The following is a 13369-nucleotide window of genomic DNA, read 5'->3' as shown; positions in this document are numbered from 1 at the left end:
TTCAACTCTCAAAAAGCAATGCAATAAATTAAGAAATAAGTCAACCAACCTGACTAAATCCTTAAAAAAAAATTACATTAACGACAAAATAGAGGAAAACACAAATAAGCCACGTGAGCTCTGGAAAATTCTCAACAACCAGCTTCCTGGTTGCAGCCAGAAACTTAAAACAAGACTCACCAACATCAGCCTCAAGGAGGGTGACTCCCTCATTACAGACAAAATGGAGGTAGCTAGCAGACTAAACATCTTTTTCACCAGCATAGCCGCAACTCTTGTCAACAAGCTGTCCCACCACTCTGGTCGCTTTGGTGTAGAACACATTAAAGCCTTCTACAGAAAGCTAGGAGTATCCAACGATGATTTCAAATTAGAAATGGTCACAGCTCATGAGGTGTTTAAAAAATTGAGCGCGCTCCACCCTAACAAGGCCACCGGCCTTGATAATATCCCCTCCAGATTCCTCAGGGACTCTGCCTCCATCATTGCCCCGATCATCACGCACATAATAAACCTATCAATTACACAAGGCCAAGTACCAAAAGATTTTAAGATAGCAAGAGTAACTCCCCTCTTTAAAAAAGGAAGCAAATTGGAACCTGGCAACTACCGACCTGTTTCTATTCTCAGTTCCATTTAGAAAGTAATGGAGAAAATAGTTTATGAATAGGTCGATAGTTACCTTGCCACTAATAAACTCATGTACAAATTCCAATCCGGCTTCAGAACTAACCACTCCACTGACGCATGTCTTCTCTATCTGACCGACCACATCAAACATGAGGTGGACGCGGGCAAATACTGCGGCATGGTCATGCTGGACCTTCAGAAGGCCTTTGACACCGTTAACCACGCTATACTGTTGGATAAGCTCAGAGCAATCGGATTTAACAAAACCTCATGGAGCTGGATGCACTCTTACTTGGAGGGGAGGGAGCAGGTGGTAGAGGTGAACGGCACCGTGTCGCCCCCCCCCCCCCCCCCCCCCCCCCTTGGTGAGCTGTGGAGTCCCCCCAGGCAGTATATTGGGACCTTTACTGTTAATAATATACATAAACGACATGTCATCGGCATGCGACTGTGAATTGTTTTTGTTTGCGGATGACTCTGCCCTGCTGGTATCCGGCAAGGACAAGTCACAAGTGGAGAAAATCCTCAGTGCTGAGCTCTGTAGAACTTGCACCTGGCTCGCTGACAACAAGATATCCATACACTTGGGTAAAACAGAATCCATCCTGTTTGGGTCCCACATCAACCTCAAGAAAGTCAATGACTGCACCATAAAAGTGGGTGACATTGTTATCACCAGGAAAGATGAGGTCACCTACCTAGGTTCCATTCTAGAGGGTAACCTTTCCTGTGATAAAATGGCAACCAAGGTAATCAAAAAGGTTAACCAACGAGCGAGATTTCTCTACAGAATCTCCTCTCTGGTCAACAAAAGCACCTTGAGGATTCTGGCGGGAACTCTCGTTCAACCCTTTTTCGATTACGCATGCACCTCCTGGTACCCTAGCACCTCCAAAACCCTCAAATCTAAACTCCAAACATCTCAGAACAAGCTAGTCAGGTTACTGCTAGACCTCCACCCCAGATCCCACCTCACTCCTACCCACTTCTCTAAAGTGGACTGGCTCAAGGTGGAGGACAGGGTTAAACAACTTGCACTGAGCCTAGTCTATAAAATCCGCTACACCTCCCTGATACCGAAGTACACGTCAAACTACTTCCTTAACGTAAATGACCGCCATAACCACAACACCAGGGGGAGCTCCACTGACCACGTTAAACCCAGATTCCGAACTAACAAAGGTCTTAACTCATTCTCTTTCTATGCCACATCAATGTGGAATGCGCTCCCAACAGGTATAATAGAAAGGGCATCTCTATCCTCCTTCAAAACCACAATAAAAGTTCACCTCCAGGCAACTACAACCCTAAACTAACACCCTCCCCGGATTGCTAATAATCAAATGTAAACAATCAAATGCAGATACTTTTTCTTATGCCTTCTGATCTCTCTCTCTCTCTCTCTCTCTCTCTCTATGTCCACTACTTGATGTCCATATCCTACCCCCCCCCCCCCATCCACACCCCTGATTGTAAATAATGTAAATAATTCATTGTGATTATCTTGTGTGATGACTGTATTATGATGATATGATAGTATATATCTGTATCGTGAATCAATTTAAGTGGACCCCGACTTAAACAAGTTGAAAAACTTATTCGGGTGTTACCATTTAGTGGTCAATTGTACGGAATATGTACTTCACTGTGCAACCTACTAATAAAAGTCTCAATCAATCAATCAATCAAATATGATAGCGGGCATGAAGCACTTCCGTGATGACGGAACCACGTGACTTATATCCAAATATATCATTGGTCCAGCGCGGGGCTTTTGTTGCATTCAAGGACACTATGAGTTTTCCCATTCGGACAGGTGTAGCCAATGACGTTTGTGGAGTTCGAGAAACATGTTTTTATCGTAAATTAGACAGTTTGGTGACAATAACAAAACGCTTTAATATAACTAAATCATTTGGCGGGGGAAACAAGAATTGAGTCGATTTTTCCGTTTCAGATTTATTAATTGAAAAAAATATTGAAATTTACATTTATTCAGGCAGCTCGGTAGAACAGGGGTTAGTGCATGTGCCTCAGAATACAAATGTCTTGAGTAGTCCTGAGTTCAATCCCGGGCTCGGGATCTTTGTGGAGTTTGCATGTTCTCCCCGTGACTGCATGGGTTCCCTCCGAGTACTCCGGCTTCCTCCCATCTCCAAAGACATGCACCTGGGGATAGGTTGATTGGCAACACTAAAATTGGCTCTAGTGTGTGAATGTGAGTGTGAATGTGTCTGTCTATCTGTGTTGGTCCTGTGATGAGGTAGCGACTTGTCCAGGGTGTACCCCACCTTCCACTCGAATGCAGCTAAGATAGGCTCCAGCACCCCCCGCAACCCCGAAATGGACAAGCGGTAGAAAATTAATGGATGGACATTTATTCAAAAATGTATCCAGACAAGCTTGGACTCATCCACACTTGGTTTTAGTCTTCTATACCTTCACAATATGCCTAATGTAAAATTATTGTATTGTAATATTAATAATTTGCTTTAAGGTTTACTTCCTCCATCAAGGCAGGACCAAATGGGACAACTTTAAATAAATACATTTTAAATAATTACTTAAAAGTTTCATTAATAATAGGTGGATTAAATACATTGATGTCTTATTAATGTATGACCAGACATGATGCAGCTGAGATAGGCTCCAGCAAACCCGAGAGGGACCAGCGGTAGAGGATGGATGGATGCATGGATGGAATAACACATTTGTTTGAATTATTTAAATATTTATTTATTGTTGTCCCATTTGGTCCTCGTCAGCACTTCAATAATATATTTTATGTGTGTACTCAGCCGTCAAAATTCACAAAGCGCTGAAAAAGGAGTTAAATATTTGTTTAATCAATTAAATCATTAAATAAGTCCTTAAATAAGCAAATTGTTAATTTACTAATTGAGAAGTAATTATTGAAATTACAAAATTATCAAATCAATTAAGTCATGAAATGATTAAATGACACCTTTAATAACACGTATATACATTTATTTCCAATTATAATTAATTATTGGGACATTTAAGTAATTATATAAAATGTATTTATCAAATTTTGTCGCATTTGGAACAGGTTATGAATTACTCAACAAATGACAAACTCTCTTCGGTTACAACAGTTAGCGTGAAAGTTTATAAATTTGAATTGTCAAAACATGCAATGAAATAATAAACAAATTAAAATAAAATATGTCCTTTTGTTGTGGATGAAATATGTGTAGGCATTCAAATCAAGTGTCATGCAAACAGGGGTCACTTCCGCATGAAGTGGGAGATGACGTCCATAGGCAAGGGGAAGATGATGGTGGAGTTCTTCTCAGCTGCGATGGTGCTGAGGGTCTGCAGGTAACGAAGCTGCAGAGCTGATGGAGACTCAGAGATGACGAGAGAAGCCTCCTTCAGGGCGCGAGATGCGTTCATCTCACCCTCAGCGGCTATCACCTGTAGGAGGAAATCAGGAAGTGGTGTTAAGTGTGGCTTTTACAAACCAGACTGTATGCAAATGATGTCTGCTCTGACCTTTGCCCTGGCCTCTCGTGAAGCCTCAGCCTCAGCCGCCATTGCTCTCTGCAGCTGATGGGGGAGCTTCACGTCTTTAATCTCCACACGTTCCACCTTGATACCCCAGTTGTCGGTAGCTTCATCCAAGTTGGACTAAAAAACACGCAATCTTTTGTGATGAATATGGTGTGTTACAGGGCTGACAAGTACGCAGCTGTAAAATGTGAGCATTTTTTGTTAAAAATACTTGGCTGCCATAAAGGAAACTGTCTTTGCAAAAACATGCATACTGAGCCACTAAGTAAACAGTTATCTAATGACTATAAAACAATGATATATGTACTACATATACTGTATGCCGACATGTAGTCCAAAGCATTTTGAACACAAGCCATAGGGGGTGCCACAAATGTCACTTTCAGTCAGGAGAAAAAAAATCTATACCTGCATGTAGTGAGCAATGCCTTCGCGGTCAGACAACACCTCAGCCAGGTTCTTGGTCCCCAAGACGTTTCTGAGGGTTGTCTGAGCTAGCAAACGGGTGGCAAAGTCAGCGTTGGTCACATTGGCCACGGAAGCGATGGGGTCACTGACGCGGAAGTAGACCACGCCGTCCACGCTCACTGTCACTGAGTCCTTAGTCAGAATCTGGGTTCAACAACAATACATAACTTTGGGTCAGAAAACTTTTTTTCTCATTGACCCACCATTCAATTGAATAAGATGAGAAAGTGTGTCCAACCTTATGACTGGCACTGTTTACACACTTGTAGAGTAGAAATTACATTGAATTAAATTAGTTGGGTAAAAATAAATATTTACTTAACAATATGTTTAACATGTTTTTTCATATTTTAGTTACTTTAAAGATCCTAGTTTAGTTCTGTTCAGTTCTGTTTTGTTCTGTTCTGTTGTGTTGTGTTGTGTTTTTGTCCTGTCCTGTCCTTTCCTATTTTGTTTTGTTTCATTTTGTTTACGTTAGTTTAGTTTTTGTTTGGATTTACCTTATTTTGTTTTATTTTATTTTATTTTACTTTTTTTTTATCTTATTTTTTTTTATTTTATTTAAAAACTTTTTTTTTTCACTGAGAATTATTAACATACATCAAATATATTAATTCAACTCTATTTAATTAAATTAATTCACTGCATGGTGAATTTAATTGAATTGACTTCAATACAATTGCATTTCATTCCATTGTATTGATTTCAATTGAATTGAATTTCTTTCTTCTTCTTTAACTGTTTCAACTGAGGAATATTAACTTAACAATGTTTATTAACGCAATTAAATTCCATTTAATTTCATTGTATTAAATCAAATTAACTCAATTAATTGAATTCCAATTAATTTATTTCAATTTGATTAATTTAATTCAATGAATTAAATTAAATTACATTTAATTACCATCAAATACATCCAGTTGAACTGAATTTCAATTTAATTGAATTGAATTTAATTTAATTTAATTTATCTATCCATGTTCTACCGCCTGACCCTCTAGGGATCACAGGGGTGCTTTAATCAAATTGTATTTAATTGTATTTAATTTTATTACATTTCATTTTATTTAATTTTATTTTATTTTATTTTATTTAACTTAATTTTAAAACTGTTATCACCGAGAAATATTAACTTAAATGATAAATGATAAATGGGTTACACTTGTATAGCGCTTTTCTACCTTCAAGGTACTCAAAGCGCTTTGACAGTATTTCCACATTCACAGACACATTCACACACTGATGGCGGGAGCTGCCATGCAAGGCGCTAACCAGCACCCATCAGGAGCAAGGGTGAAGTGTCTTGCCCAAGGACACAACGGACGTGATGAAGGTGATGATTGAACCCCAGTAACCAGCAACCCTCCGATTGCTGGCACGGCCACTCTACCAACTTCGCCACGCCGTCCCCTTGACAATGTTTACCGGTATTAATTTAATTAAATGTAATTAAATTCAATTTAATAATTTCATTGAATTAAATTAACTCAATTAATTGAATTCAATTAATTGAATTCAATTTAATTTAACTGAATTCAATTACAATATTTTGAATTCAGTTGAATTCAGTTAATTAGATTTTGATTCAATTACATTTAAAACTAATAAATAGATGCAGTGCAAATGTACGCCACTGCAAACAGCGTACAATCACAATAATTGACATGATATTACATTTAAACCCCTTTAAAACTTATAGTAAAAAAACAACATCTTTATTGTGTTTGTATAGGCATGGATGAAAAAAAAGCTTACTTCTTGCGGAGGGATGTCAAATGAAACTGTCCTCAAATCCACTTTGATAAACGAATCAGTGCAGGGTAAAATGAAGAAGATTCCTAACATAAAGCAAAAAAATGTCAGGGGAATCCTTTAAATGAGGATAGAGAAAACCGAGCATGTTCCTACAGTATACCTGGTCCTTTTGCTTTCCTGTCTGTGATCCGGCCTAGTCTGAAGATGACTGCACGCTCGTACTCTTGAACTATCTGCAAGAAGAAAAGTACATGAGTAGAAATTCAAGTTTCAAACGTTTCAGTCAACCCACCTTCAGACAGAACCAAATAGTGATGGGGAAAAGGCAAATTGTAAAGAAGCCAACCAATATGACGATGAACCATCCTGCACATCCCAAGGATCCAGTCCGGTCAGCTGCAAGGAGAGACGACAAGTTTTGTTGTTTGTTATGGAATAAAATGAATATTCCACTGCTGGATTGTCCGTCACATCAACAGACAGACAATAGGACAATGGCGTGCTTGTATGATGTTTAATTAAAATGTGGTAATGTCCTGTAATGCATTGTTGTTGAGACAAAAGACGAGGCCAACAGTCAAATGTTGACACAAGCAATATGATATCTACTCTGATCATACATGAAACAAGTAAGCGAGGGGAGGTTCTGTGTGTCAATACGCGACATCGTTTCCACTGCATGGTTTATTTTACATTAAAGTTCGTCATATTCTAATACCTGCACAATCAAGCAAAGGAGTAGGAAGAAGCAGAGCGTATTTATTTTCTCCGCAATCCACCTGAATATTTTTTGCTTCACCCTTAAAAGGGTTAAACATACAGTATGTCTAACATATCAGCAGCCAAACGGGTGTTAACAACATCTTCACTTTCTCTTATGTACAGTATATCTTTGTATTTTGCACTAAATATTGTAAAGTCTTACTTGTATATAATGTTGATAGATGACTAAAGTATGCACCTAGAGTACTTGCTTGCTCAGTGAATGTATACTTGTCTATTTGCTGTATGTTTAGAGAGCAAACAACTGCCGAAGACAAATTCCTTGTATATGCAAGTAGACTTGGCCTGATTCTGATTCTGATTCTGATTCTGATTCTGACAAGCACAAAGGATCAATTTTCCTGGCCTTTTATCATGTGCTTTTTTACCGCGCATAATCATCATTATTCTCTTTGCGGTCAAACCACAAGACTGTCAGTTTCCTGTGGAATAACTGAAGTTTTTTTTTTTTTTTATTGTGGCAGTAAAGAGAGAACATGATTACATATCTCACGGTCCCATTGAAACACTTGACCGCTCAGTCATGTGAAGACATGACTGAGCGGAATCACTAAGAGAGAAATCGAAGTTAAGCTGATGACAATATACGAGCACTGACATACCGGTAGTCATTTCTTATATATTTGTGCTTTGTATTTATCTTATTTTTATATGGTTTATGTGTCTAAAATATACATATATTTGTAATCGTTACTAATAGGTTTTATTTTCGGTTAATTAAGAGTCTTATATGGGTCGTTTTTTTTATAGGGTGCCATTTGGACTTCATAACTTGTAAAAAATAAATAGTTGATTTACCAATATTTTTATGTTCTATTGTATACATGACATATGTAACTTGCTGAAAAACATATTGGTCGAACTCAGGCACCTAAATCATAGTATATTTAGCTATATTAATGAGAGGTGACACACGGGATATGTCCACTCTGTTAAGGACATATGCATAACAGCATACATGTGTTTTCAGTGCATGATTGCCTGTATAATGACTTTCCTATATGGATTGTATATCCCTCACTCTAAGCAGATATATTTTTAGAATACATACATTTTTAAATAGCATATATTGAGAAAAACAAGGGCATTTTTGAGAACGGGGGATATTAATCTATTTCATTTCTTAAGAAATATGAATTATGATACAAATTACTAAAATGTTATATCATTATTATCAACCCCTTACATATCTTTATGTAACTACAAGTACATAGTTGATATATTTGTACACTGTACTTTTAACACCAATGTATTTGCTGTATATGATATTTTGCAACAGCAGTGATGATTAACCAAGAATTATGAAAGAAACTGCTGTTGAATGCATAATAGCACTACATATACATTGTGATAAGTCAACATTACTATATACATGTCCACTCTGTTAGGTTGATGTCCACCGTGTTAGTTGAATGAGGCTAACACGGTGGACACTAACACGGTGGACATTTTGAGCTAAAGTTAGCCTTCAGCCTGCCTGTGTTAACATAACAGCTAGCATGGACTTGAATAATTGATAAGAAATCTATAATTTCACACAAACATGTTTTGAAAAATTTCAATTTGATTGATCTCCTTATTATTTAGGCCTAACAGAGTGGACACGTTATGTTCAACCACATTAAATTCACTTCATAAAAACATCAACATCAGATAGTAAGAGAGCTAAAAAACCACACAGCTTACCAGAGTTGAGTTTCCCGCCACTGGTGTGATGTTACCTGATGAGAATGATGTCACTGACAAATGTGGTTGTTTTCTTAAAGGGACAGTAACGCAACTTAACAGAGTGGACAGCGACCACAGGGACAGACATAGAACCTTATTTTTTTGTAATTCTTTTTACGATTTTGATAATATACACCATATGACTAAAGAGAGCTTGTCTATGATAATTATATCATAACAAAAAAAAATTAAAAATATATGTTTTTATTTGTTATTTTCTAGATTAAAGTTGAATAAACAGCACCAGGGACATGGCAAAATCGCATAATAGAACTTTAACAAAAGCTTTAAAAAATATATATTCTAATGTTTGAAGCCCATATCACTGTATTTATGATAGACAACAATTTACCATACACAAAGAAACTAATGGAATGAGCAATTGTAAATATTTTGAGAAAATATGACATGATTTATACTGGGGACGCAAAAGGCACCATATAAAAAAAATGACCCATATGGTAGATGTGCTTTAAAATAAAAGGATTTTATTACAATTACATTTAAAAAACAACAACTATGTTGTATATTGTGTTTCTTGTCATATTTTAGTTACCTTGAAGATCTAATACACGAGTTGTGATTTATTGTAATTTAATTTAATTTAATCTAATCTATTGAATTTTAATTAATTTAAAACATGTAATTTATTTGTTAATGTATTTTTAACATGTTATTAACATGTTTTATTTTCTATTTCTATATTCTTTTTATTAATAATGTTATAATTAATATTTTGGAAATGTCATTATTACATACAAATACATCTTATTTATAAATTTGTATTATTGTTGCTTTATTGTTTTTGTATTAATATCGTATAGATCAACTATGTGACAAACATTAGCATAGCTGGTAAATATTTTATATTCAGTCATTCATTCTTTATTGTATTCATATTATAGTACTACTGTATATTCTGTGGTATTATTGTTTTCGTGTTATATCTATTTATATCTATATATCTTACACATATAAATGATAAATAAATGATAAATGGGTTATACTTGTATAGCGCTTTTCTACCTTCAAGGTACTCAAAGCGCTTTGACAGTATTTCCACATTCACCCATTCACACACACATTCACACACTGATGGCGGGAGCTGCCATGCAAGGCGCTAACCAGCAACCATCAGGAGCAAGGGTGAAGGACACGATGTCCACAGTTTCCAAAAACAATTTGAAATGTGGACTCGTCAGACCACAGAACACTTTTCCACTTTGTATCAGTCCATCTTAGATGAGCTCAGGCCCAGCGAAGCTGACTGCGATATGCAGATTATTGTTTAGACTTTTTCACTGTTTGTAGCAATGGCTCCCTATTATAGATTATTCTTAATAATTGAAATACTGTATAAATATTGTTATGGGTAAAATCTTGGTTTTATTTGATCAAAAATAGTTTGTATTAATTGTATTTCCCTATTGATAATACAATTGAAATGAAGAAGTTTTAGTACTGCTACTATTTTCATACTATGTACTACAAACCCTGTTTTCATATGAGTTGGGAAATTGTGTTAGATGTAAATATAAACGGAATACAATGATTTGCAAATCCTTTTCAACCCATATTCAATTGAATGCACTACAAAGACAAGACATTTGATGTTCAAACTCATAAACTTTTTTTTTTTTTTTTTTTTGCAAATAATAATTAACTCAGAATTTCATGGCTGCAACACGTGCCAAAGTAGTTGGGAAAGGGCATGTTCACCACTGTGTTACATGGCCTTTCCTTTTAACAACACTCAGTAAACGTTTGGGAACTGAGGAGACACATTTTTTAAGCTTCTCAGGTGGAATTTTTTCCCATTCTTGCTTGATGTACAGCTTAAGTTGTTCAACAGTCCGGGGGTCTCCATTGTGGTATTTTAGGCTTCATAATGTGCCACACACTTTCAATGGGAGACAGGTCGGGACTACAGGCAGGCCAGTCTAGTACCCGCACTCTTTTACTATGAAGCCACGTTGATGTAACACGTGGCTTGGCATTGTCTTGCAGAAATAAGCAGGGGCGTCCAAGGTAACGTTGTTTGGATGGCAACATATGTTGCTCCAAAAGCTGTATGTACCTTTCAGCATTAATGGCGCCTTCACAGATGTGTAAGTTACCCATGTCTTGGGCATTAATACACCCCCATACCATCACAGATACTGGCTTTTCAACTTTGCGCCTACAACAATACGGATGGTTCTTTTCCTCTTTGGTCCGGAGGACACGACGTCCACAGTTTCCAAAAACAATTTGAAATGTGGACTCGTCAGACCACAGAACACTTTTCCACTTTGTATCAGTCCATCTTAGATGAGCTCAGGCCCAGCGAAGCCGACTGTGTTTCTGGGTGTTGTTGATAAACGGTTTTCGCCTTGCATAGGAGAGTTTTAACTTGCATTTACAGATGTAGCGACCAACTGTAGTTACTGACAGTGGGTTTCTGAAGTGTTCCTGAGCTCATGTGGTGATATCCTTTACACACTGATGTCGCTTGTTGATGCAGTACAGCCTGAGGGATCGAAGGTCAAGGGCTTAGCTGCTTACGTGCAGTGATTTCTCCAGATTCTCTGAACCCTTTAATGATTTTACGGACCGTAGATGGTGAAATCCCTAAATTCCTTGCAATAGCTGGTTGAGAAAGGTTTTTCTTAAACTGTTCAACAATTTGCTCACGCATTTGTTGACCAAGTGGTGACCCTCGCCCCATCCTTGTTTGTGAATGACTGAGCATTTCATGGAATCTACTTTTATACCCAATCATGGCACCCACGTGTTCCCAATTTGCCTGTTCACCTGTGGGATGTTCCAAATAAGTGTTTGATGAGCATTCCTCAACTTTATCAGTATTTATTGCCACCTTTCCCAACTTCTTTGTCACGTGTTGCTGGCATCAAATTCTAAAGTTAATGATTATTTGCAAAAAAAACATCAAATATGTTGTCTTTGTAGCATATTCAACTGAATATGGGTTGAAAATGATTTGCAAATCATTGTATTCCGTTTATATTTACATCTAACACAATTTCCCAACTCATATGGAAACGGGGTTTGTATTTTCATTTTTATTTTTTTTCATTTATTTTTTTATTTCAGGCAATGACATAAAAAAAAGTACAAAGTTGACAACACATAATAATATACATTAATATAGTGCAAAAGGTAATGTACAGTATGTAAGCATGATTGTCCAGTTTTGCCTGAAAGGGAGTGGGAAGAAGATCATTTATTTAATCCCACCCCCAGTTCTCCATTCAGTGATTATTCCATTGAGTTTCACTGTTACTTTGTTTAAGGATTATAATACAAATGTTGTATCATAGTGGCATTACCACAGGTAACAATAATTATTACACTGTAACAATAATAATAATAATAATAATAACAATAATAACTATGTTATACTGTGTATTAAAAATCATAATCTAGTACATCATACCTTACATCTCATTATTTACCTTACATCATATATTTCTTTATGACAACACATTCAGTTTAATCAAATTAAAGTAAACACATGTCCCCACATTATATACAGTATGTATAGTAAAGAACCATAGCATAACTCAGTATTATTTTTAAAATAAAAAGGTTGTTTTATAGTTCAGAAGCATATTAATCATTAAAAAAAAACAAGCTCCATGGATATTGACACAGACACTCCCAGTCACATGCTATTGGGACTCTTTATCTCACAGTGTCCCTATGACGACTACCCTGCAGCGTCACCTGCACAGGTGAAGGTACACATACACACTACAGTATGTACTTTAAGCAGAGAACAGGAAATATTTGTTCACCACAGTTAACAAACAGCACCATCACACAACATCACACAACATAGAAAAAGGAAGCAAGGCTTACATATTAAAGTGTCTTTGCTGGCCTCCCGTCTCTTCTGGCTCTCCATTTGGTCCTCCATTTCCATACACTGAGTGAAAGTGAAGCCAGGAAGTCACTTGACTGCGAGGAAGAAGGAGAAGTGTGTCCAATGAGCAGGAAGTCATCCAACCTTTTAAAGCTGCAGTCTAAATGTGGAGCAGAGATCAAGTGATGGAGGTGTGGCTCCTCTTTGTTGATCATCAACAGAGTTCAGCAGAATCAGAAGCCTTCTTCATTCTTTACTTCGCATGTCACCTTTTTATTTCATACAAGTGGCAACTCGTAACTATAGCAAATAGCAGTTTATTTTGGCACAAAGACTTTAAAGGCTCAAAAAGAACCAGCACCCGGACCTAAATCCAACTGAAACATACAGCTTTTGACATGGCCCACATAAGGAGGTTGCCCCAAAAATATCATATTTATCTATACTCAAATGATTATCTGGTAAGGCCATGTGTGTCAGATGGAAGGTAAATATTAAATTACAGTGACACCTCGGTTTTTGTATGCCCCATGTTTCGTATGATTCGCTTTTCGCCCTGGTTTTCCTACACCGTCTCAGGAATCGTGCAGTCAAATACTGCGCATA

The 13369-nt window shown here is 36.9% G+C and overlaps 1 protein-coding gene across 1 annotated transcript; it reads right to left on the bottom strand.

The window, feature by feature from the left end:
- Positions 1–2585: 2585 nt before the first annotated feature.
- Positions 2586–12923, bottom strand: stoml3b (stomatin (EPB72)-like 3b). Its single transcript, XM_062048677.1, has 7 exons — positions 12760–12923; positions 6680–6783; positions 6548–6620; positions 6388–6470; positions 4573–4776; positions 4147–4281; positions 2586–4068 (listed from the first exon to the last, which is right to left on the bottom strand). The coding sequence occupies exons 1-7, from the start codon at positions 12821–12823 to the stop codon at positions 3880–3882; spliced, it is 852 nt and encodes a 283-aa protein (XP_061904661.1). The 5' UTR covers positions 12824–12923; the 3' UTR covers positions 2586–3879.
- Positions 12924–13369: the final 446 nt, after the last annotated feature.

The sequence above is a fragment of the Entelurus aequoreus genome, linkage group LG05, assembly GCF_033978785.1.
Source record: "Entelurus aequoreus isolate RoL-2023_Sb linkage group LG05, RoL_Eaeq_v1.1, whole genome shotgun sequence".
Classification (NCBI taxonomy): domain Eukaryota; kingdom Metazoa; phylum Chordata; class Actinopteri; order Syngnathiformes; family Syngnathidae; genus Entelurus; species Entelurus aequoreus.
Note: the sequence above shows the minus strand (reverse complement) of the source record. Positions and strands in the feature narration are given on the sequence as shown.